This window comes from Dreissena polymorpha, chromosome 6 (assembly GCF_020536995.1).
Source record: "Dreissena polymorpha isolate Duluth1 chromosome 6, UMN_Dpol_1.0, whole genome shotgun sequence".
NCBI classification, from domain to species: domain Eukaryota; kingdom Metazoa; phylum Mollusca; class Bivalvia; order Myida; family Dreissenidae; genus Dreissena; species Dreissena polymorpha.
Window position 1 is genome coordinate 77,395,346 of NC_068360.1, and position 26,512 is coordinate 77,421,857.

Below are 26,512 nucleotides of genomic sequence, written 5' to 3' on the forward strand. Positions count from 1 at the left end.
TTCAGATAGACATGTATGGGATTTCACACAAAAAAAATGAGCTTTACGACTTTACAAACATTAAGAGAAAAAGGAATCATTATCCCATATTTTGAGAGACTGCATGTAGTTCTTCAGATTTGTGTTTCACATAACTTTTGTAAATAGCTTTATTGATAAACATGAAAGAGAAAAAGAAATACTTATCTGATATTTTTTGGAGACTTATTTTCAGATAAGTGTTTTCACATGACTTTTTGTAAAGCTTTAAATTCTGTCTGAGAATGTTTTAACACATTTTCTTTCAAAAGAGGCTTGCATGTTATGTGATTTCTTTGTTTAATGTTTTACTCTTCTTTTTTGCTGTTCCTACTAACTGTAACAAGATCTGACAGAACTTTGGTTATTTGTCTGTGAATGCTTAGTTTGGTATTCTGTGCAACATTTTTGCATGTTTAGATGGATAAAATAAAATATAGGAATTTTACTAAAAATTTTACACGTGGCCATCTGTATTGCTATCTGTGGAATTAAGATAATAATTTCATTCGAAGATACTTAAAACGACGCAAGTATAAAACATGAATGTATTTGGTACTTTTTTAATCAGAGATGACACCTTCTTAATCTGGAATTTCACTTACAAGAGACTTCTTTAATTGAAAAATTCCATAAAAGCTGAAAGTGTCCTTCCTGATTATTCTGTGTGCCCTGCACAGGCTTATCTTTGATGACTCTTTATGTGTTTAGCCCAGTTTTTATTTTGCAGAACGAGTCTGAAATCTGAAAATGGATAAATTTCCCGAATGGATAAATTGTCAAAATGGATAAATTGCCCAAACTGATAAATTGTCAAAATAGATATTTGTCCAAACTGATAAATTGTCAAAATAGATATTTGTCCAAACTGATTAATTGTCGCAACTGATAAATTGCCAAATGGAAAAAATTTCCCAATGGATTAATTTGCCAAATAGTTAGACTGCCCCAATATTTGTTTACAGGAAGCCACAGTTGAGTTCCTCAGGCAGTTTTAAGGATGAGAGGCCCGTAGGTCAGACAGGTCCCCAGGTGTACAGACGGACGGTGTCTGACTCCAGTACGCGGTTACCGGCAACTAGTCAACCCCTGCCAGTAGCAAAGTGAGCCCTGTTGTTGTCATTATCTGACTGTGCTTCAGGGAGAGTATTCAATGTCTTCTTTTAACTTTTCCCCCTATAAGAAGCAAAGTGGAAATGGCTTTTGCAACCAGCATAAAACCATAACAGCCTGCGAGTTACTCGCAGACTGTTCAGGTGTTATGCTGTTTGCTGCTCATCAGTATCTAAGGGTTTGAAATGAAGCCTTTAAAATTTGAATCTAGTAAAAAAGGTCTTTAATTCAATTAAACTTTCTAACGGAACACAAATGCGTCATAATACGTATATAAGTGGTAAAGGGTTTAGACATCAAGTAATTTTTCTTACCAGAAAATGTATTCCAATGTGTGGCGAACAACTTAGTTTTTCATGCACTCAAGCTGAAAATAAGTAAACAAATTACAGGATTTTTGTCAACTTAGCGTGGCAGGTTTTTTTTTAAGTGGGGCTGGCTTGCCCATGCCAGGATAATATTATGGTGGGGGGGGGGGGGGGGGGGGAGTTAACCCCTTGGGCAAGTTAACATACAGAGGGGCATTTCTACTTTTATCTTTCTTTTGCAATTGTTAAAAACAGTCCAGTCAATATTAATGTTTAAAAGTCAGATTTAAAACTGATTAAGCTTGGCAATTTTCATGTTTGTTCCAATTGAAACTGCATTCTGTCATGTCGTGTGTACAACATTAAAGTCTTTCTATGATGACCCAATTTTCAGAAAATAAATAAACGTAATACACAAATCACCCCCCCCCCCCCTTCCCCTCCCCTGAAAAAACAATCACTAAAAAACTGTCCAAAGGTCATGAAAACATTCTTGGCGGTTTAATATAAATGTCATTTTAGTAAAATTACTGTATGTTTCTACTGTATATGTGGATTAGAAACAAATGCTGACATTGCTTTTCTATTTCTCTCGGTGGTATAGTGGCACATTGAGGCAAAGATTGTACTGAGTATCTTACAGTATTACTTCTGAAGTGTTTAAAAGTGAAGATATGTTTTCCTTAGTGGTATAGTGCACATAGAGACGACTGGTAACAGCAGTGGGTCCTCCCCGAGCACCCTGACCCCTGGGGACAGTGGCCCCACCCCGTCCCTGCAGTCCCCCGTCTCTCACCCTGCCCCCTATGTGCTACAGAATGGCCCCACGGTCACGGACACCCACATGGACCAGCAGATATCACAACCACCTGGCATAGGTAATACAAGGGTCTTATTATTTGTATCTATTTATATTGTGAACAGTTTCATTTAAGATCAAGATTTTTTGTTTCATGTTTGCTCCCTAGTGTAAAACATTTTGTGGGCAATTACACCTTCCTTGATATTATTGAAACCACTTTTATACCTTATTGGATTCACATAATGGAAAATTTGTCAAAAATTTGTATTGTGGTTGTCCGACTCCCATATGAAGTTCTTGTTCACTGCGTAAATCATAGTTGTCATTATATGAAAATCTTCTGGGAAATCTAGGCTAAATGCATGTGAGTTAACTCTTTCAGTGCGGGAACCGAATTTTGAAGGCCTTTGCAAATAGTTTGGATCCAGATGAGACGCCACAGAACGTGGCGTCTCATCTGGATCCAAACTGTTTGCTATTCTGATAGTATTCTTTGAAAAAAAATCGAAGAAAATGCTAATTTTAGAAATTCAGCAGACAACATTTAAGCAGAAACAAATTTCCCAGCATGCAAAGAGTTAAGTGTTTGCACAGATTAGCCTGTGCAGTCCATACATGCAAATGAGGGACAACACTTTCCGCTTAAACTGGATTTTCTTTTAGAAGAGATGCTTATATACAAGAAATCCAATTAAAAGGAAAATGTTGTCCCGGATTAGCCTGTGCAGATGGTACACTCTAATGTGGGAGGACTCTTTACATGCATTAAGCCCAGTTTTCCCAGAACAAGGCTCATATTATAGGATTTTTCTATGTACATGTTAAAATATTAACTTTTTCTCATACAATCTCATATTAAGATGGTAAAAATGTCACTGAATATTGTACATATTCCCATGTTATTGCAGTATTCAAAAGACTGAAGGGTCACCAGGGAATGCTGTCACTTATAAACAAAATTCTAGTCTGCATAAACCGTTGTTCCTGATTTAGCAAGCGCCAGCTTCACAGGCTAATCTGGAAAGACATTCAACGCACCTGCATAAAGCTGTACATGAATCGTATATAACTCCTTGTTATTGCAGTAACCAGGCGACCAAAGGGTTCACCAGGGGACGCAGGAAGCACAGGGGTCACAGCACCTCAGCGTGGGGTTAAGCCTTCCCCTCAGGGTCATCATCCCGGAACTGGGGCTGGGAGAGGGGCCAGTGTATGCATGACTTAAAGAGAATTTGTACAATTGTTTTTGTGAACATAATTTCAAATTTGTACAATATAATATGTTCACATGATTTTGAATTTGTACAATTTGTTTGTTCACATGATTGTGAATTTGTACACTTTTTGTTCTCATTATTTTGTATAATTACAATTTTGTTTCTTTACATGTTGTGAATTTGTACACTTTTTGTTCTCATTATTTTGTATAATTACAATTTTGTTTCTTCACATGAAAGACCTAGTTGTTCAAAATTTTAACGATGGTTAAATTTTGCAGGTTTAATATTTGGGGGAAATGTGTCTTTTCTTCTTTGGCAAAAACTTCGCTGTTGCAACCATTACCTATATAGTGTTTTTCCCAGGCCGTTTTAGCGTGGCGAATCGCCATGCCCTTGTTTTGTTTCGCCACGCTGCCCCTTTCAAAGTCAATTATCGCCACGCTGACCTTTTCAAAGGCAGCCGCCTTGCCCTTTCATGACATAAGCACCCGATGTTTTTCGCGCCCTTATTGATAACATATTAATAGGCATAATAGCCCTTTGTCCAAACTACCTTGCGGACTAGTGTCAGAGTATGGCCCCAAGGCCGCGAAGATTCGTTCGGTTATGAATTAGTCATGCGTGAATTACCCAGTGTCAATATTTATCGACAATTTCAGTGGCATGGTAATGTATGCATACTAGTCCACAATAAAATCATGGACAGTTACTTCGGAGACTTCTATTGGAACAAAGATTTTCCTCGTGGAAAATGTGCTTTTCATGCTTAATACAATATCATCAAAACATTTATCTTAAATTAAGATCATTAATTATTGACAGAATTACTGTAACGTTTTCTTATCTTATTAATAGGCGGACATATTATACGAGTTTACGTTGCTATGCGCACCTGTCGGTTTTCATTTTAATAAGATGGCGGACGATACAGCTAATAAATTGTGAATTTCTCAGCAAAAATGGCAATATTACGATGGGGATCACACATTTAGAAGGGATAAATGAAATGCACGTGCTAAAGAACGATGCATTAATCGTTAAACACAAAAACAACATATTTATCAGTAATCTGTTCATTTGATGTATGTCACGGAAACGAGTGTTTGCAAATTTTTAGCGTTCACTTTACTCATTTTACTGGAAAAACTTCTGACAAGATAATCGTTAGAAAATGGGATAAGACAAACATGGTTTCATTTATATGTTAGTGGATCTGTGTATAATCAGATCCATATGCATATATTGCTTTATTATGTTTGTCATTCTGTACAGTTTACTGCAACAGCATGCTACTTTAATGGAGACATAGCAAGGTAAATGTATTAATATTAATTAAAAAAAGCTAAATACACCAATTACCATTGAATGTGCTTGTTTATATGTTTATGTGTATATGTTTCTCTCTAAACCACTTAGTCACGTAATGTTTTTGCCCTTTTTACCTAAACTGCGCGTTAAAATGCCCTTTATTAAAGTAATGCGCCATGCCCCTTTACCCTCCTGGGAAAAACACTAGTATAAAACTGGTTGCTACTTCTGGTTTATCCTAGACAGTGATAAATTAACTTTTTCAACAACAAGGGGCTTGACCCATGATGCTTGTATGGAAATTTTAACCAAAATCATTTTTAAGGGAAATATTCAAATACAACTGTAACAGATTCACCTTATCATTTTGGTATTTAAAACAGTTGAATTTATGTTGCTTTCCAAAATAAGTAATTGCACACCGTCTGAGAGCCTAGTAATCATTTGGTGTAGTTTAATTTATGTGGTTTGCCGATCAGGAAATGCAAGATCCTTAGTCAATGGAATAGGTCACAATTCAAGTTCAAAGGTCATGAGTTTTCAAGTTCACAATTCAAGGTGAAAGGTCATGACTTTTCAAGGTTGTGATTCAAGGTGGAAGTTCATGACTTCAAGGTTGTACTTCAAGGTGGAAGGTCATAAGTATTCATGTCCCTGACAAGCATATGGTTTCTGGATGCCTGTTTAACATCATTTGACAAGGATTTTTGTTTTGTAGCACATTTCCCCTCTGGTATATCATCTCACTATTCTGACAACTTTGTCTTACAGGATGGTGAACACAGACTATCAAACAGCAGCGTGAAATCCCAGGACGGTCTCAAACCAAAGACAGAGTCTCGACTAAGGTCCATACAGAAAGATGGTGTTCATGACCTGGTCAACAGGGTATGTACACTGTATAAGGCTCGCTCTGGGCAAAGGAGACTTAATGAATATGCGTAAAGTGTCGTTCCAGATTAGCATGTGCAATTCACAAAGTCTTATCATGAACGACAAATAGACCAGGGGTCGTATTCCAGAAGCATCTTAAGTTAAATTTTATTCTTTTTCTTAAATTGGGAAATTTTCTTATGTGTTTCATTTCCCATTGCAATAGTTTGGCATCAAGAATTACATCAAAATAACATCATTATGTCAATGTTATTTTAGGAATACCAAAAGAAACACGTGATTCCTTATCTAGTAAAGAAATACAAAACATGGTAGTTTTGAACTTAAGTGAAATTATTTAAGAAATGACTTAAGATGTTTCTGGAATACCACCCCTGATTTTTGTTTAGAAGACACTTCCTTAAAATGCAACAATTCCTTTAAAGCATAAATTGATTAGCCTGTGGGGTTTGCACAGGCTTATCTGGGACGCCACTTAATGCACATCCATTAAGCCCCATTTTCCCTTAGAGGAGCGCATGTGTACCAAATTAAGATTTGGTTATCTTCATGGTATCTCGATGTACACTATATGCTGCTTTGTCAATTGTAGGCTAGGGTGCTCCAAAAAATATGAAAGTATCAAGATATTGTTCTCCAACCCTACAACATAACTATATGCAATATTGGGTAATTGCTTCTATCAGTATATGCCTATATATGTCTATAAGCATTAAGCAAGTCCTAAATGTTGTAATGTTGTTATTTTTTAGCCAATTTTTTTTTACAGCTTTTCTCTTCCTAGCATCATGTAAAGGAGGGTTGGAGAACAATATCCTGATACTTTTATACTTTTGGAAGCATCTTAATGTAGGGCATTAATTTATCAGTAAATTATGCAGGAATATATTGACACGATACTAAGTACATGTTGATACAGTATATGTGCAGATAAAAGGTAGATTGTACAATTCAACTATAATGACAGTATTAATATAATTGTAATATAATAATGGTTCATTACTATAGATTCAGCTCCTTTTTTGTATTTTATGACATAATTCTCATAAAGCCTGGGTTAATTAAGCTTTCCTTTTAACAAAAAATATATAAGATGAAAGTGTCATTTATGGTTAGCCTTTTTCGGACGATACTTTATGCACAAGCATTTAGCCCGGTTTTTCAAACAAACAATTCTCAACTGATCTCATATTTTCAGAGGTCAACCGGCAGCACAAGTAGTGAGGATGACAGGAAGCGGTCCACGCCAACCAGGTCCCTACCTACAGCTACTTCAGTTGCGGCTGCGTCCAAGCGCTCTGGGTCAGGTATGTCCAACTCACCGCGTACAGCAATGACTGCCACATCTCGCACCACAGTCAGCACCACATCCCGTGTAGCTCCCCCAAAAGCAAGCACAACTGGGACCCCAGGAGGCCTGTCTCGTCCAGGGGTAAAACCCGCGTCCGGGGGTCAGACCGGTGGGGCACGCATCATGCCGCCTCACGCCTCTGGGTCCGCCAGGGGTTTGCAGCGTCGGGACTCCACGTCATCGACAACCTCTGTCTCATCCAGTGTTTCGACCGTTTCGACCAAGTCGGCTTCAAAGATAAAAACTAGCTTAGATAAAACCAAACGCTCTGGAACAGGTAGGAAAGTGTGCACAGTTGCCGTTGTTGGGCACTGGCCACATCCGCTTAGTATGCATCCCCCCTGCTGCACGGTGCTTTGGGCTTCTTCTTCAAGGTTGTTTGTTCCATCTGACTTGGGTGTGTTGTTTGTACCTTTCATCATCAATTGATTTTTTACACTTTACAATATTTTATTTTTAATTTAAAACAGCCACTGGAAGAGCTGTGCAAAACAAAAGTTTGGCAAACTAAAATACCTTGTTCCTGTAAGATATGAATATTTTAGATTAAGTATTCGATAAAATACTTCTTTGTGATCATTTATTGATCGGTTCTTATGTTATATTTATGCCCCCCTTCCAAGAAGAGGGGGTATATTGTTTTGCACATGTCGGTCGGTCTGTCTTTCGGTCCGTCCACCAAATGGTTTCCGGATCATAACTCAACAACGCTTACGCCAAGGATCATGAAACTTCATAGGTTCATTGATCATGACTCGCATGACCCCTATTGATTTTCAGGTCACTAGGTCCAAGGTCATGGTGACTAGAACCAGTAAAATGGTTTCCGGATGATAACTCAAGAACGCTTACGCCTAGGATCATGAAACTTCAAAGGTACATTGATCATGACTTGCAGATGACCCCTATTGATTTTCAGGTCACTTGGTCAAAGGTCAAGGTCACAGTGACTCGAAACAGTAAAATGGTTTCCTGATGATAACTCAAGAATAATTAGGCCTAGGATCATGAAACTTCATAGGTACATTGATCATGACTCGCAGATAACCCCTATTGATTTTCAGGTCACTAGGTCAAAGGTCACGGTGACTTGACACAGTTAATTGTTTCCGGATGATAATTCTAGAAAGCTTACGCCTAGGATCATCAAACTTCATAGGTACATTGATTATGACCCCTATTAATTTTCAGGTCACTTGGTCAAAGGTCAAGGTCACAGTGACTCGAAACAGTAAAATGGTTTCCTGATGATAACTCAAGAATAATTAGGCCTAGGATCATGAAACTTCATAGGTACATTGATCATGACTGTCAGATGACCCCTATTGATTTTTAGGTCACTAGGTCAAAGGTCAAGGTCACGGTGACTCGACACAGTAAAATGGTTTCCGGATGATAACTCAAGAACGCTTACGCCTAGGATCATGAAACTTCATGGGTACATTGATCATGACTGGCAGATGACCCCTATTGATTTTCAAGTCACTAGGTCAAAGGTAAAGGTCACAGTGACAAAAAATGTATTCACACAATGGCTGTCACTACAACTGACAGCCCATATGGGGGGCATGCTTGTTTTACAAACATCCCTTGTTAATTTTTTTTTCAATAAAATGCTTTTGTTCAAAATAGCCTTTTCCAATGGGATATTTTCCCCATTTTTTTTCTTGATGGGAAAGAATTCCCATTGAAATTTAGGAGTTTTTTAATTGTGTTTGTAAGTGTCATTTAAGGACTAGATAATTGTGTTATGCAGAAAATCAGCACAAATATTTTTTTACGTTTAAAATGGAACTAAGGATAAACAAGCCTATTATTTAAAAAGTATTCTTTGGGATTTGTTCCCATGCAGAAAGTTGAAAAAACACATGAGAAAAGCGAAAAAATCTAATGGGAAAACAAAAAATCTTATGCGAAAATGTTAACATTTTTCGGGAAGGCCAAATGTGCGCATATAATTGGTGAAAACCAAGCACATTTTTCAAAGCAAAAATAATAAATAAGTTATAAAAAATAAGCCTTTTATTGCATACTTTTTCTCTGACACTGAAACCAAACTTCAAGAAAAGGGGTAATTAAGTTTGGGCAAAATGGGTTTTGATTTTTTTTTCTGTGGCTGTTTTAGGTTACATTGTGAGGAAATTGTGGAATACTGACAATTTAAGATTGTTGTTATAAACATGTGCTGATTTGCAAAAATGGTTTTGTAAAGATGAATTCTTAATTGTGTATTTGCTTTGCCATCATTTTGCTAGTGGCCAGCTAATTTCTTATGAATTGTTCAAATCGTCAATGGTACTGAAAAATGTATAGCAAAATAATCTTGTTCTGACAGTTTTCTTTGAAATCCATTGGCTTCGGAAATTACTATTCAGTGGTGTTAAGTGAGATTTTTTAAAAAGACATTTTTTGCATGATTATTTAACAAAGAAAAGGATTTGAGCTAACCTCTTACGTGCTAGTTAGTAACCTGTGCATTTTAAGTCCTGATCTTTGCATGGGAGACAGGTCTTGGCAATCGGTTGACCTTTAGTAGGTCAGATCTTTGTATTCCAGACCATAAAAATCTCATCAGGTTTATTTCTCATATACATGTTTTATTTGGCCTGAATAATTCAAAAGCATGCATCAGGGTGATGATTCTTATCATATATATGCATGCAAACCATAATATGAACTCAGATTTTTTTTAATTTATAAAATCTTTTCTTTCTTAGTCTAGTCCATTACTAAACAAATGTAACTGCCTATATTTTTCTAATATTCACACTTTGTGTTAAATCTTCGTCACTTAGTTATTGATGTTTATTTTTTAACCATATTTGAAATTTGTTCAGTATATATAATACATGTAATGTAACATAGTTTATGTCAGTTATTTCTCAATAGCATAGATGCAATCAAAGTTTTGTTTCAGATGTATTAATCATGGTATTAATGGTTATACAATTAATTTAACTGAGCAAACTCCTCGTCATCAAAGAACATTTAGTTTCCTCCATGAACCTATCTGGAATTTGTATGGGAAATGACAATTTCATTATCATGGAATCATAGGTTATTTACAAAAAATATATGAGGGTTACTTTGGTGTTTTTTATCTCAGTCCCTTCTTGTTTTATCTGTATTCTGGTCTGGGCATTCACAATTGCCACTTTAATGCCAGAACGCCAGATTGCCAGATACATCATATAATAGTTCCCTTGAGTTATGTAATGATAGCTTTCAAAACAATAAGTGATTGTCCTTACAAACACAATTGTTCTTAGTGAGATAGTGATGTATACTCACTCATCAGCATGATGTAGTGAATGAGTAATCTGTTTAAACAGTGAACTCCACATTTCCTAAATAACTAGAATTAGTATTGCATGGATGAGTTTTGATTATGCAAAATAGAATTCAAATGCTGGTACATTTGTTTTTGTATTGTTTCTGATTCCCCAGGAAAAAGTTCTAGCAGGTGTAAAGTTCTAATTACTTGAATGCAAATTTGCTGTACACATAGTGTACCAGTCAGTGGGTTTTGATGGCATGTTGTGGAAGTTGTTTGGTATCTGGAAAGTTTGATTGCATTTCGTAAAGATTGAGAGTTTTTAACATCCGCATATTTGGTTGCATTTCATGTGTTCTGTTTTTTGCTAAGTAGTGGTTGGTGCCGTTTGCTGCGAGGTGTACGTGAGCGATCCCCTTTGTCGGCCCCGTGTGTTAGTGTGAAGTTTCCGGGGCCAGCCCCTTGTTTTCCTGATGTTTTATGTCGCTGGTATCTTGCTGATTCACATCTGGGTTATATTTTCTCTCTTTATGATGTAATTTATTGGCTGAGCTTTTACATTGCAATGGTACACAGTGAAATTATGATGCTCTAAGTGGTAACTTAAAGCAAATATAAAATGGACTATAAACACAAGACATTGAATAATTTTACTTTAATTAATTAATCTTTCATAAATCATATTTTTATTTCATGCATAATTTGATTTTGCATTTGTTCAAATCATTTGTGATCATATAAACCATGTTCTCAGAAACTGGGCTTAATGCATGGGCGTTAAGAGTTCTCCTATATTAGAATGTGCAGTCTGCGCAGGCTTGTTAGAGAAACACTTTCCGCATTTATTGAATTTTTGTTTAAAGGAAGTATCTTCTAAATGAAAATTCAGTGTAGTTGGAAAGTGGTGTCCCTGCAGATGGCACAGGCTAATCTAGGATGACACTTTACACACATGCATTAAGTCCAGTTTTCCCGGAACAAGTCTCACATGGATATTCTACTTGAGTTTGCATTGCACAGTATAATCTGCGCTATAAATAGGGCTTTAGGTGTTGTTGGCTATATTCATGTATGGTTCTATATTGTGGAATTGTTAAAATGCAGATGGGTACTAATAATAATTTGTTAATAATTGTATGGTCATGTTCCATGGTATGCTATTTATCAAGTAAATATTTACTATTTTGTTTACACAATTGTACTCATTGTTCCTTGAACGATGTGTTTGTAATATGAATGCCAAATAAGTCTTAAAATATTATACTTAGTTCTCTCTAGTGGGCCAACAGGTATTTGTTTTACATTTATCTGTGTACATTTTAATCTGTGGAGACAAACGAAACTCGTATATTTCAAATAACTTGTATATTTTGACAACTGATGTATAGCATCAAGTAATATTAATTTGTAATAACTGGAAAAATACAAATACGGAATTGATAAACATCGAGTAGTATAGCAGTGCAAAAGAGTGATTTGATATTCAGAATTTTCTGTAAATTAAACCATTTTAATGCATACTATTCCAAGGGAGAATTTGATTAAAAACTTTTAAAAAAAACCAGATCCTAATGACAGACTATCTTTTCTACCTTAATACAAATATAAGACTGCTCAACCTTCAGGCCAGTCCGTCCTGGCTCTTATTTACCAAATCAGTCTTAGAAGAGTCTTAGAATTTAAAATAAAATATCGTCTTAGACTCAATAAAAAATACCTCATATTGTGAATATATACAGGCTAAAAATGGTCATAACATATTATTCTTTACAAAGAATTGTACAATATAAGTTGTTAACTGCTGTGTTACACTTGTCTTTATATTATTTTGAATTTTTTATTAAATAACAGTTTTAAAATATTCTTTATTTTTATTCTTAAGTCTAAGAATCTGTTTTTGAATAAAGGCCCAGTTCTACACATGTAATAAAAATAGGATATTAGACTGGCCACCCTCTATGCCAGTCCATCCTGTTCTGCCTTGATGATAGACTGGTTCCCCCATTTCTGTCTTAATGATAGACTGGTGCCCCCATTTCTGTCTTAATGATAGACTGGTTCCACTGACTGTTGCAGTGTTGACCAGCGCCCATGTGAAGATGCTAGATGACTACAGCAAGGAGGCCCTGCACAAACAACACGGGGACCAGCAGCACACAGACTTCTCTGAACAGATAGAGCAGCTGAGAAAGGTACTGAATATAATCCATACTATACAATATAGTGCTGCAACAATATACCGGTATATCGGTATGTATCGCAATACGCAATCAGCATATTGTATTGCGATACGATTTTCATCATACCGGTACGAAAATTCTACAAAAATTAATCCGCATTTCGTCCAGAAAAGCCATCTGAAATAATGATATCAAGGTGAACAAAGCAAATCGGTGTTAAGTAAAAATAAGTAAAAATAATTTGTTACTTAAAAATAGCATTCTAAAAAGTCTATTATACGGAGTAGGTTGTTACATGGGAGTCCGCAAAATCTGCTTTTGCATGTCATACTGTTAAATTTAAGATGAAGCTTATGGAAATACGAAAAAAAAAACAATTTATTACATAATAACAATGTAAATTGATGTTATTATAAACAGAAATAATAATGAACAAATTTTTTTTTACCTAACAGCATTCTGATAAGTTACACGACCTGCTTTTAAACATCCACAATTCGCTTTCGGATTTTTATTCTTCTTGTCGGCTTTTATAATAGTTCTCAAATAGGCAGACCAAACGACGATGAGTTTGACAATTGACAAAATGACAATACTAATCTTTCATAACAAAATGCTTTGTAAAGCCAAAAAAAAGAGTTAATTGTGTTTATTCAGCAATTTGAAAAAAAGGCTAGAATTGCCAATAGGATATAACTAGAACCTAAACATACAATTCAAAGGTTATGTTCATGTAATTAAGTTTGTTTTGGTGATTAGCTGGCGAGTTATAATTCTGGTACAAGTTAACAATATATTGCAATACGGGTTTTTGAACTGACAATATATTGCAATACGGTTTTTTGGCGAATTGTTGCAGCACTAATACAATGTATAATTGAATACATGCTTGCTCTGGGAAAACAATAAAGCAGCTAAGGAAGGTACAGATAATCATATACGTTAAAATCTTGTTTATTTGTTGGCATGAAATTTCATGGTTTTTACACTTGTATAGCGCAAAAAACATAAAAATTAAAATAATATGAATGAGCAGCACTCAGGGAAAACCTGGCCTAATGCATGTGCATAAAGTGTTGTTCCAGTTTAGCCTGTGCAGTCTGCACTGGCTTATCAGAGATGACACTTTTCGCTTTAATGGATATTTTTGTTGAAATGATGCATCTTCTAAACAAAAATCTAGTGTAGGCAGAAAGTGCCGTCCCTGATTAGAAAGTGAAGACTGCACACAGTGCACAGGCTAATAGGTGATGATACCTTGGGCGTACCCATTTAGTACAGTTTACCCAGAGCATGGCGCATAACTGTTCAGGCAAGATATGAAAGATTGACATTTCAAATAAATAATAGAAAGGTATATATTGCTTGGAGTTAATAGGTTTCAATTTCATGGATGGATGTAGAGGCATACCTTAAAGTGATAGTTCTACATTAACTACATTTCATCTAATTAAAGAAAAATAATTTAATAAACACTTCAGAGTTCTCATTGTAGTTTGTATGACCCTGGTAGGGTGGCACGAAGCAGTTGAACTGTCCGTCAGTGTGTCCGTCCATCAGTCCGAAAACATTAACATTGCCCATAACTTTTGCAATATTGAAGATAGCAACTTGATATTTGGCATGCATGTGTACCTCATGGAGTTGCACATTTTGAGTGGTAAAAGGTCAAGGTCATCCTTCAAGGTCAAAGGTCAAATATATGGCTTCAAAGCGGGGCAGTCATTGTGTTTCTGTCAAACACATCTCTTGTTATATGTTAATTTCAAGGGAAGTCACATTTGAGGTAAAATAACCATCAAATTTTATAAATAAAATAACCAATAGAGCTACTGTGATCATGTATATTTTAGTTTTGTGTATCAATTTCAACACTGCTAAAGTTGCATGTAAATTAAAATAACTGATGTGTAACATGTTTTCCAGACAATATCCACAAGGTTAAAACGTACCTTGCCTGACAACCTGTTGGAAGCGTTGAGCGACGGGGTGTTGCTGTGTCATCTAGCCAATCAGATACGACCGAGGTCTGTGGCCAGTGTCCATGTGCCTTCACCTGCAGTGGTAGGTTACAACAACGGTTTATTTTGTATTTATTTAAGCCTCATTCTGACGAATTGACCAATTGGCTTGATATGTCACATGTACATTGGCCATGGACAGTAGATGAACCTTTTGGAAATTGGGGTCACTAGGTCAAAGGTCATGATGACCCCTATGGAAATTAGGGTCACTAGGTTAAAGGTCACACGCAATAAGTATAAAATTGTTTCCCATCAATTACTCGTCAACAAATTGACCAATTGGCTTGATACTTCACGTGTGAATTGGCCTTGGACAGTAGATGACACCTATATTGAAATTGCGGTCACTAGTTAAAAGGCCAAGGTCACTGTCACTTAAAAATAAATATTGGAATAAGTGAATTGCTTTGAGATATTTACCTGACCTGAGCTTGACCTTCACTAAACATACTTTTGGAGTAGTTCAATAGTTCTAAATTCTTGGTTAATCTGTAATGATGGGGATTGTCTAACATAAATCATGCTTCCTTCAAAGCTTTGATATTTGCATGGCTTATGTCTTTGAACACCATCAACATTCCCACATCACCTGACCACATGTTGACCTACTTTTGGACTTTAGAAGGTCAAAATTCCTGGTTTGCCAAAAAATGTAGTGTTTCAAATTTCAAAACTGCAAAGCTGCTGAGCTTTAAAAACCTGAATGGATGATCTATAAACACCATTAACACACATGCATCACTTGAGCTCATTTTGACCTATTTGTATTACCCCGAAGGAGGGCATATAGTGATCGCACTGTCCGTCCACCCGTCTGTCTATCACACTTTGCGTTAAGATTTCAAAAAATGCTCATAACTTCCATGTCGCTTCAGATCTAGCATTCATCTTTGGTATGCATGTGTAAGTGGACAAGGCCTCTCCATACGCACACAAATTTTGACCCCTTTTACCTTGACCTTGAACTGAGGGTCCGCGCTTAGGTTTCGAAAAATGCGTTAAGTTTAGAAAAATGCTCATAACTTATATCAAAGCGTTTATTTGGGGCATATGTCATCCTTTGGAGACAGCTCTTGTTTTTACTACAGATTGTTAAAATTCTTGGATTACCCAAATTTACTGTTTGCTCAACATAAAAATTAGGGATGCAATAGGTTACAAAAATCATTAACCGGTTAACCTTTTTCTGTAACCGGTTATTAACCGGTTAACCGAAACGCCTTAAGTAGTTAAAATGATTTAGAGTACGTAAAATATGGCATACCACTCGAACCGCTCTGAAGATAATGAGTAATAAAATGTAGTATACAATATTTTTTAATAAGTTTTTAATGTATGCTATATATTTGATTTATTTTTACTGCGTAAATGCATATGAGTAAAAAAATTAAGAACTTCACAATGTTCATTCTCACGTGTTATTAACTTATTTTTGGTTGGGCCGCTTATATTACGTTCGCGTCGTATCGCTCACAAAAATGGTGTGTTCTTTTGTTAATTCTGTTGTTGTTTTTTTAAACTCAAATTGGCTTAATTTGGAAATGTTTTTCCCTTTCAATTTGACGTAAATGCGTCATGTGTGTTGAAAGAATCCGCAACTCTTCTTATTCGATGGTTGCATTTTGTTGTTGTTTGCATTTTAGCATTTGTAGCCGAAGTATTATCGTTTGATGTTCATTATACAGTTAAAAAATATGGGTAAGATAAATGACACGAATGCAAATTAAATTAATTTTGAACGAAATGTAAGTTGAATATTTTATATAATCAGTACATTTATTTAAAGCGAAGGAACTAAGTATTATGATCTCAAATACTGATAGTTACGTATGTTTGTCAACGTACCATTGCGCGCAATTTTTCAGCAATTACACAAATACTAAATTTAACGGTTTTATTTTTTAATTATTGTTTATTGACGTTAAATTATTTAATTAGTTGATAATTTGCTTTCTTAAATAAAACTTGCATCGGACGGTAATGGTGGAATCGTTGAATGTAAATTATCCTAGGTATTTTTTTATTAAAATAAACGACGTTAACTCGTCATGATTTTAACTACGAATGCAAATCTTGATAAAATTGTTACTTATAAACACGTTATTTTCGCGAGCAATCAGTGTTGGGTATTGGTTAACAAAACATCAAAACAATCCTTTCAATGTCTCAACTGTTTATATCGCGAGTTCAATAAACGTGTCAACTACGTCTTCGCTAATAGCTCCCACTCACCGCAGTTCGCTAGTTAAATTTTCGCGAGTCAAAAAACATTGTCACAGTGTCAGTTATCAAAACGTTATAACAAAGGATTTGATTAATTGCTTTATATCGTTGACTGTTGACACGTTATTCGTTACCGTCGATGGTGCGGAATGTTGTTCTAACAAGTCGCCAGCGCAAGTTGGCAGTATGTCACGCGAAAAAGTAAAATTGTACGAATTATTTCACGAAAATAGCATAATCAAATATTTTGTCCAGGTTAACCTTTTCCCGAAAATGTAACCGGTTAACTGGTCGTTTCGGTAGGTTAACCTGTTAACCGATTAACCTCTTGCATCCCTAATAAAAATAGTTTAACAGTATTCCGAAAGTATTGTTGCTTAATAATATTTTTACATTTTTCAGCCCAAACTGACGCTTCCAAAATGCCGCAAAAATGTGGAGAACTTCTTGGAAGCTTGTAGAAAAATTGGAATACCAAAGGTTGGTGTACTGTTAGAAAAATGGGAATACCAAAGGTTGGCGAGTTTTTAATAGGAATACCAAATGTTGGTTCACCTTAAATAGGAATACCAAATGTTGGTGTACTTAAATAAAGATAGGAATACCAAAGGTTGATTTAATATAAATAGGAATAACAAAGATTGGTTTACTTTTAATTAGAATACTATAGATTGATTTACTTTTATTAGGAATACCAAAGGTTGGTTGACTTTTAATAGGAATACCAAAGGTTGGTTTACTTCAAGGGCAACAACTTGCGCCTAATGCTCTTTATCAATGTTGTGCTGTGTTTGAAATTTGAGAAGGAAACCTTAAAGAATGAAGATTATTTTGCATTGAGATAGCTGTGTATAAGAAATGATTAAGCTTTTCTGCTTAGCCTTTCTGTAAAGTCACCATTTTGCGTCAGTTGTCCATTGTTTTGCCTCAATAGGCCCTCAAATGACTTCTCTTAAAGCAAGTGATGTATTGTTTTAACCAAATTTGGAATGAATGTTCTTGTGTTGTTCCTCTACCAAATTAAAAATTTATCTTTTGAAAAATAGGCTCCCTTTTCTTGATTGTCCCTATGTCAGTTTTAAGAAAAACACACTGATGTTTCATATTTTATTCAGTCGTTTTACAAGTTTAAAGTGGATAATGTTGTTAAAACAGTGTTTTTTTCACATACAGTTGCCATTTAGAGCTTGAATATTTTAACACAAAAAATGTGTTCACTTTAATGAAATTTACAGAATGCTAGTTTATTATGTTAAAGCAGACTAAAGTGATCAGGACCAGATGATCACATTTTGTTTAAATAAATAATTGTTCAGAAATGTTTCTTAGATGACCATCTACCATATTCTTAGTTCTGCTTCTAAAGCTGTCAAAAATGAACTAGTTCAACCAACTCTTTTTTAATAAACTTGTTACAATTTTTTATAACTTTATGTTCATATAGTCTATAGTGTTATAGTATTATACACCACACAGTATATTTGAACAGCATGCAGCACTTATATCCTGAATTCCCATGTATTTCTAACAGCATTTGCCCTGTAGTCAATACCAAAATTAACTGTTACCATAGCCTTTCCTAATCCCCAAGCCACCCCACAATCAGTAGAATGGAGTAAAAAGGGGAAGAAGGGTTTTTTATGATGGAATTCTTGTACAAATTTGTCATATGCTTTAGAGAAAATGAAAATGCTCTGTGGAAAGGGGGTTAAATGCATGTGCGTTAAGTGTATTCCCTGATTAGCCTGTGCAGTCTGCACAGGCTAATCAGAGACAACACTTCCCGCCTTAAGAGGAATTTTGTAGAGTCTATATTGAAACGAAAAATGCAATAAAAGCGAAAAGTGTTGTCTTTGATTAGCCCCTGCTGTCTGCACAGGCTAATCAGGGACGACACTACGCACATGTATTAAACCCCCTTTTTATGGAGCAAGGCTCAAATGCATGCATTGATTCTTAGAGTACGTAGACGTGCATGTGTAACTTATAGTCCTACATTAAAGCTGTTTACGAAATGCCCATGTTTAAGTTAGAATTACAAGAAGTGGATTTCTAAAGAAGCCTTTGCTGTAGGTGGTATTTGTGACTACTGTTACAAGCTCTAGTGCCCTATGTCCAGGCCTTTTCCTATCGTACCTAAGGGTATGATCAACGGACCCGTTCCCAAAGCAAAATAGAAATGAAATCCCAATCTCCCCCACTCCAAAAAAAAAAAAAATAATAGAAAAAATTGAGGTTAAATTTAAAAAACATCTAACAAAGCATACAACTATAATTTACATAATTTTATTCCTATAATGTAAAAAGTTATGTATAGCAGTTATATTGAATTAGTTTTTCGAAAATCAGTGGACTTATTGCGCAAGAACATTCCCAATCCCACAATTGCATTTTTAGCTCACCTGAGCACAACGTGCTCATGGTGAGCTTTTGTGATCGCCTTTTGTCCGTCGTGCGTCATGCGTTGTCAACATTTTGCATTGTGAACACTCTAGAGGCCACATTTATTGTCTGATCTTCATGAAATTTGGTCAGAACATTTGTCCCATTGATACCTCGACTGAGTTCGAAACTGGGTTATGTTGGGTCAAAAACTAGGTCACTAGGTCAAAAAAAAGAAAATCCTTGTGAACACTGTAGAAGTCTCATTTGATGCCCAATCTTCATGTAACTTTGTCAAAATGTTTGTCTAAATGATATGTTGGTTGAGTTCAAAAATGGTTCCGGTCTGTTGAAAAACATGGCTGCCAGGGGGCGGGGCAGTATTCCTAATATGGCTATAGAGAAACCTTGTGAACACTCTAGAAGTCACAATTTTTGCCCAATCATCATGAAACTTAGTCGAAACATTGGTTTTATTGATATCTCGTACGAGTTTGAAAATGGTCCAGATCGGTGAAAAAACATGGCCACCAGGGGGCGGGGCAGTTTTCCTTATATGGCTTTAGTAAAACCTTGTTAACACTCTAGAGGCCACATTTATTGTCCAATCTTCATGAAATTTGGTCAGAAGGTCTGTATAATATCTTGGATGAGTTAGAAAATGGTTACGTTTGCTTGAAAAACATAGCTGCCAAGGGGCGGGGCATTTTTCCTGATATGGCTATATATGGCTATAGTTGAATCTTGTTAACACTCTAGAGGCCACATTTATTGTCCGATCTTCATGAAACTTGGTCAGAAGATTCATCCCAATAATATCTTGGACAAGTTAAAAAAATGATGCCGGTTGGTTGAAAAACATGGCCCCCAGGGGGTGGGGCATTTTTCCTTATATGGCTGTAGTAAAACCTTGTTAACTCTCTAGAGGCCACATTTATTTTCCGATCTTTATGAAACTTGGTCAGAAGATTTGTCCTATTGATTGCTTAGATGAGTTCGAAAATGGTTTCGGTTGCTTAAAAACATGGCCACCAGGGAGCGGGGCATTTTTCCAAACATGGCTATATATCATGCTTTTGTAAGACCTTGTTAACACTCTAGAGGCCACATTTATTGTCCGATCATCATGAAACTTGGTCAGATGATTTGTCCCAATCATAAATTGGATGACTCCCACAATGGTTCCGGTTGGTGGAAAAACATGGCCGCCAAGGGGGCATGGCATTTTTCCTAATATAGCTATAGTTAAACCTTGTTAACGCTCTAGAAGTCGTATTTCAGAAGATTTGTCCCAATTATATTTTGGACAAGTTCGAAAATGGTTCCAGTTGCTTGAAAAACATGGCCACCAGTAGGGCATTTTTCCTTATATGGACTTGTGAATCTTCATGAAACTTTGTCAGTATATTTGTTTAAATGATATCTTGGATGTGTATGAGAATGGTTCTGGTCTGTTGAAAAACGTGGCTGCCAGGGTGTTCACTATTCATGAAAATTGGTAATAACATTTTGTTCTAATGACATCTTTGGCTGCACTGAACAGGTCATTTCCTTTGAATCTCAGGTGAGCGACTTTGGGCCTTTCAGGCCCTCTTGTTTTCCAAAATGGCCATTAAAGGACAAAGGTTGAACATTGAAATGGATCATCAATGGTTAGATATATTGTTGCCAGTATTGCAATCTTCACATATTAATGTGATTTGCAATTAAATCAGGTCCGTTTTGAAATTGATTCATGTACATTTGACAATTTCTTCAAGTCCATTTTTTAGCAATTAAAAGGGTGTTTGAAATGAATACAGGTCCATTTTGCAATTGATACAGGTCCATTTTGATATAAATACTGGTAAAATTTTCAATTTACACAGGTACAGTGCATTTATTTTTTTAAACATTTCCATTTTGCATATAATGCTTGTCCAATATGCAATTTATAAAGGTCCTTTTTGCAGTTTATACATGCCTATATTGTAATTAATGCATATCCATTGCTGGTTGCATTCTCTAAATGTTTTTGTTGCTATTAAGTTTGGTCTATTTCATATTTTTAATTTAAAAATGATTATGCAATCAACCTACAAGGTCTAATAGAAGAACTACAAGCAGTATTGAACTTCAACATTTTAAATCTGAAATATTTAAAGAAATAAAAAAAAAAGCTCAAATTATACATGTAGTTTTCAATTGTCAATATTTCATGATGCTCTTAAGTCTGAGATTTAGAATTAAATATAAGCCGCCCTCTGGGTTAACTCTTTAAGCGCTGGAACCGAATTTTGAAGGTCTTTGCAAACAGTTTGGATCCAGATGAGACGCCACACAATGTGGCGTCTCATCAGGATCCAAACTGTTTGCTATTCTGATAGTATTCTTTGAAAAAAAAAGTATTCTTTGAAAAAAATCGAAGAAAATGCTAATTTTAGAAATTCAGCAGACGACATTTTAGCAGAAGTCAAATTTCCCAGCATGCAAAGGGTTAATGCATGTGTGTAATGTGTGTACAGGCTATCAGTGCAACAGTTGAATGAATTTATGTTTAAAAAGACCTTTTTTTAAAGGACAAATTCCATAAAAGCGGAAGAGTTTTTTTCCTGATAAGCCTGTGCAGACTGCAAAGGCACTTTACACACATGTATACAGACTTCATGTATACAGACCTTCCCTCTCAGAGGCAAAGTGAATATGGCTATGTGCAAACAGCATAAAACCAGAACAGCCTGCAAGTAACTCTTTAAGTGTTAAACTAAAAAAAATACAAGGGTTAAGCCTTGTTTTCCAGAGGGACCCTCGTTTGTTGTTAAAGGCTTACACATGTGCTCAGTTAACTTCTGGCAACATATAATCAGCATTTCCCATGTTATTATCTGCTGCAGCTTTATATCCCTGCAGCTTTTCTAAGGATCAGCATGAAACTGCTGTATCTAATACAAATGGGCCGTGCTCTGTGAAAATGGGGTTTAAATGCATGTGCTTAAAATGTCATCCCAGATTAGCCTGTGCAGTCCATACAAGCTAATCAGGGACAACACTTTCTGCTTTAACTGGATTTTTGCTACTAAGAGACTTTCTGTAAACAGAAAAAATCTTAAAAACGGAAAGTGCTGCACAGGCTGATCTGGGACGACACTTTACGCACATGCATTAAACCCCCTTTTCACAAAGCACAGCTCAAATAATGCAAGAAGATACAACTGTTTGGAGCTCAATCCTTGATTTTTGCCTTGCCTTTCACTTCCCTGTGCTCTAGATAAACAATTAGTTATCCTTACTTAAAAATCCTCCCCGCATGTAAAAAGGGTTTACTCTTCCCCTTATTGTAAAACAGCAGGGTATTTAGATGAGGCCACCTAGTTAAAGCACCACGAGATTCACCGTGTGTATATTGCATTAATACTAAGCATTTTTGAACATTTAAACTATATAACGCCTAGAATTAATAAACAACAAATCATTTTCTTAAGTATAAACAAATTTACTTTCTCTTAAGTATAAACAAATTTACTTTCGTAAGAGTCTTTGCAAGTATAAGCCATTGTTAAATCAGCAGTATTCTTGGGACAATAATTTTAAGTTGATTGTGTGTGTTGACATTTCCAAAAGTTTTACTCAAACACATGGAGAAATGACGGACGCAAATTTTAACACCTTATTGTTATACCAACCCCTAACTGCCCTCAGTCCCCTCACTCACACCCCTTACCCCTTGCCCAGTCTCATCTGTCCCCAGTCCCCTCACACACTCCCCAGTCGCACATCAACAGCCCCCCCCCCAGTCCACACACACACACACCCTGGACTCATCTGCCCCCTCAATCCCCTCACACACACCCCAGTCCCGTCAAACATCCCCAATCCCCACAAATACACCCCTAACGCCTTGCCCGGTCTCATCTGCCCCCAGTTCCCTCACACACTCCCCAGTCCTGTCAAACACACCCTAGTCCCCACACACATACCCCTAACGCCTTGCCCGGTCTTATTTCAGGAGTGCATGTGCGATACCGAGTGTGTAGTTAGCGGGTGTCAGCCAGCTAGAGTACTCCTCCTGGTGATGGCTCTAACCTCCCACCCCACATTAATTGACGTCTACGTCTCCCATTTCTGTCTGGCTGCGCTTGTTGCTACTTGCTTGTTTCTGTATTGGCATGGCTCGTTGTGATGGTAATAACCACTAATGTACGTGGGGTAATCCTAAAGTTTATTGATATGTTAATTTTTGAAGATTTATTGGTGAAACCAGAACACATAGTAGGCTTGGCTTATTAACATAGGTAACATTGGCAAATTGGTAACATTGGCAACTTTTTTTTTAAGTAAAATTATAAACAGTTTTTTGTTGTAAGTTAAATTTAAATCTGTTTGTCTAACAAATGCAAAATAAAGATTCTTATTCAGTATGCTTTTGATATCAAGGTCGCGGTGGTGTAATGGATATGGTGTCTGCCTTGCTACCATGAGGTCAAGGGTGAGATCACCCTCAAAGACACCAACTACTGGTTCTAGGCCCAGGAAACAGACTCAAGTGCGTGTCAATAAGCCTGAGGCTTTCTATGCAATCAGGCTAAAATAAATAAGTTTAAACTAAACTAACAAATGCAGATGAAATTCTAATGAACCTTCTGGCACATTTGACGGTAACATTGCACATGGGTGAACATTTTCTTGTTTAACAAGTTATTTACCAGTTATTGTTGATTTGGGATGTTAAAACCTGATTTGCTGATACATGTATAACAGTTGCACAATTTTCTTCGTTCACAATAATTGATCATGCTCAAAGGAACAGCTGGCGTCATATCAGACTTTTGCTTAAGAATAGCATAGTATCTGGCTAGTTTTAATCTAGCATGATATAATAACTGCTTGTGTAACTCAAAGCTCAACCCATACGAAAGAGTTCTGACCTCCGACAATTACGATACTATTTCCTGAGGTCTGGTATCATTTCCCAAACTGGCCGTCCTCGTGTCCGACAAATAAAAATATGTAAAACTTTCTTTTGTTTGGAAATGGAAATGAAACTTAGAATCTGTTAAAAATAGGGACTGGTCTATGTTTATTATCCTCCGCCATAGGCAGAGGGATATTGTTTTGGCGTTGTCCGTCTTTCCGTCCGTCCGTCCGTCTTTCCGTCCGTCCAGAGCCATATCTTGGAAGTGCTTTGGCGGATTTCATTGAAATTTGGTATGAGTGTATATATGGATAATAGGATGATGCACGCCATATGGCATTGTACACCATCTGATAATAACAGAGTTATGGCCCTTTGTATCTTGAAAAAATGCTTTTTTAGTGTCAAATATAACACTTTTGTGTATAGAAGCATATTGGCGGGGGATATCAATTCAACGAATTTGCTTGTTTTACTTTAATAGATGGTTTAAAGCATAGTAAATTACCAACCAGTCAAGCCAAATTGCTGTGCTGGCAACTTAAATGCTATTCTCTAAACCAGTCATAACCTGCATAAAGTTTTGTGATTTAAGCGAAACACAACAGTTTTTCATCAGTTAATATGACGTTTACTGGCAAAGAACAATAAGGTATTTTCTCTGGTTAGCGTTAAAGAAGACCGAGGTCAGGTAACATCTAGTGAGATCCAGTAAATTTCCAAATTTACCGAACCTCATGTCATGTAAGATTTGTTTGTCTTTTGCATGGGTTGCATAGCTGTTAGATTATCATGTATCATTATGTATTTATAACACAATACTTAATACTCCTTTATACTCCTCATTTATTCCGTCACTAATATAGTAACCTTAGTAGATTGATTTTTATGTCCCCCACTATAGTAGTGGGGGACATATTGTTTTTGCCCTGTCTGTCTGTTGGTCTGTTGGTCTGTTTGGGCCAACTTTAACATTTTGCAATAACTTTTGCTATATTGAAGATAGCAACTTCATATTTGGCATGCATGTGTATCTCATGAAGCTGCACATTTTGAGTGGTAAAAGGTCAAGGTCATCCTTCAAGGTCAGAGGTCAAATATATGTGGCCAAAATCGCTCATTTTATGAATACTTTTGCAATATTGAAGATAGCAACTTGATATTTGGCATGCATGTGTATCTCATGAAGCTGCACATTTTGAGTGGTGAAAGGTCAAGGTCATCCTTCAAGGTCAGAGGTCAAATATATGTGTCCCAAATCGCTTATTTTATAAATACTTTTGCAATATTGAAGATAGCAACTTGATATTTGGCATGCATGTGTATCTCATGGAGCTGCACATTTTGAATGGTGAAAGGTCAAGGTCATCCTTCAAGGTCAGAGGTCAAATATATGTGGCCCAAATCGCTTATTTTATGAATACTTTTGCAATATTGAAGATAGCAACTTGCTATTTGGCATGCATGTGTATCTCGTGGAGCTGCACATTTTGAGTGGTGAAAGGTCAAGGTCATCCTTCACAAGGTTAAGGTCATCCTCCAAGGTCAAACGTCATATAGGGGGACATTGTGTTTCACAAACGCATCTTGTTATATATTATATATGTCATTCCCTAAATTACCTAATTGAGTTAAAAATCCGTGGTCGAAAAACCCAATTAAGCTCAAAAGTAGGGGGTGAACATTTTTACTAAAACTATTGAATTTACAAAAACCCTATTGTTGTCAAAACAGGGGGTTGATTACCCAATATACCCCAAAAGTTATCCCTGAATAAAGGTAAATTAAATCTTGAAATAAAGTGCTTTAAAATGGCAATTTAACCTGCTTTACAGTTAATCATCAAAACTGCATTAACAATGTGACCTTCATATAACTTAATGCTAATTTCAGGTCATAGTCTTTTCAGGATTGAAAGGAAATCCCTATTTGCATACACATATGGTACAGTCAAAGTGGTACAAAGCATTTCCTGGTTCATTTACTTTCAAAGACAATAACATTTGGAATAAAAAGGTGTCCTGAAGCAAAATGTTTCATTCTTCATCCAGCATCTGAATCATCAGACCATCTTTGCACTGGGGAAAGGGGGTAACATATGTGCATATACAGAATGTAGTGTTATACAAGATAAGCCTTTGCAGACTGCACAGGGGGGACGACACAAGCACATGCATTAAGCCCCATTTTCCCATAGCATGGCTTAGGTGTTGAATAATAGTGGCAGAACCAAATGAGTACAATGTTAAAATAAATTGCTACTGGGTGCGTGGTCTTGCAAGAAAAAATTCTTATATATTTGTGTGTGAATGTTTGTTTCACTTGAGCTGTACTCTCCTGTGTAGCCTTAAAGTCAACAGCAAGGATTTTGCACCTAGATTTGTTACATTTTACACATAGATTTGTTACATTTTACACCTAGATATGTTACATTTTACACATAGATTTGTTACATTTTACACCTAGATTTGTTACATTTTACACATACACTCATAACATTTTACACATTGACTCTTTACATTAC

At 36.1% G+C, this 26,512-nt stretch overlaps 1 protein-coding gene across 1 annotated transcript in view; it reads left to right on the plus strand.

The window, feature by feature from the left end:
- The window catches only part of LOC127834771 (serine-rich adhesin for platelets-like), a 61,065-nt gene that overhangs the window by 32,512 nt on the left and 2,041 nt on the right, over nucleotides 1-26,512 (plus strand). Inside the window, exons 12-19 of the mRNA XM_052360800.1 lie at nucleotides 984-1,121; nucleotides 2,127-2,317; nucleotides 3,327-3,451; nucleotides 5,541-5,657; nucleotides 6,862-7,291; nucleotides 12,365-12,480; nucleotides 14,395-14,532; nucleotides 17,118-17,195. Of these exons, the coding sequence (XP_052216760.1) occupies nucleotides 984-1,121; nucleotides 2,127-2,317; nucleotides 3,327-3,451; nucleotides 5,541-5,657; nucleotides 6,862-7,291; nucleotides 12,365-12,480; nucleotides 14,395-14,532; nucleotides 17,118-17,195 (1,333 nt within the window). The remainder of the gene's footprint in view (nucleotides 1-983; nucleotides 1,122-2,126; nucleotides 2,318-3,326; nucleotides 3,452-5,540; nucleotides 5,658-6,861; nucleotides 7,292-12,364; nucleotides 12,481-14,394; nucleotides 14,533-17,117; nucleotides 17,196-26,512) is intronic.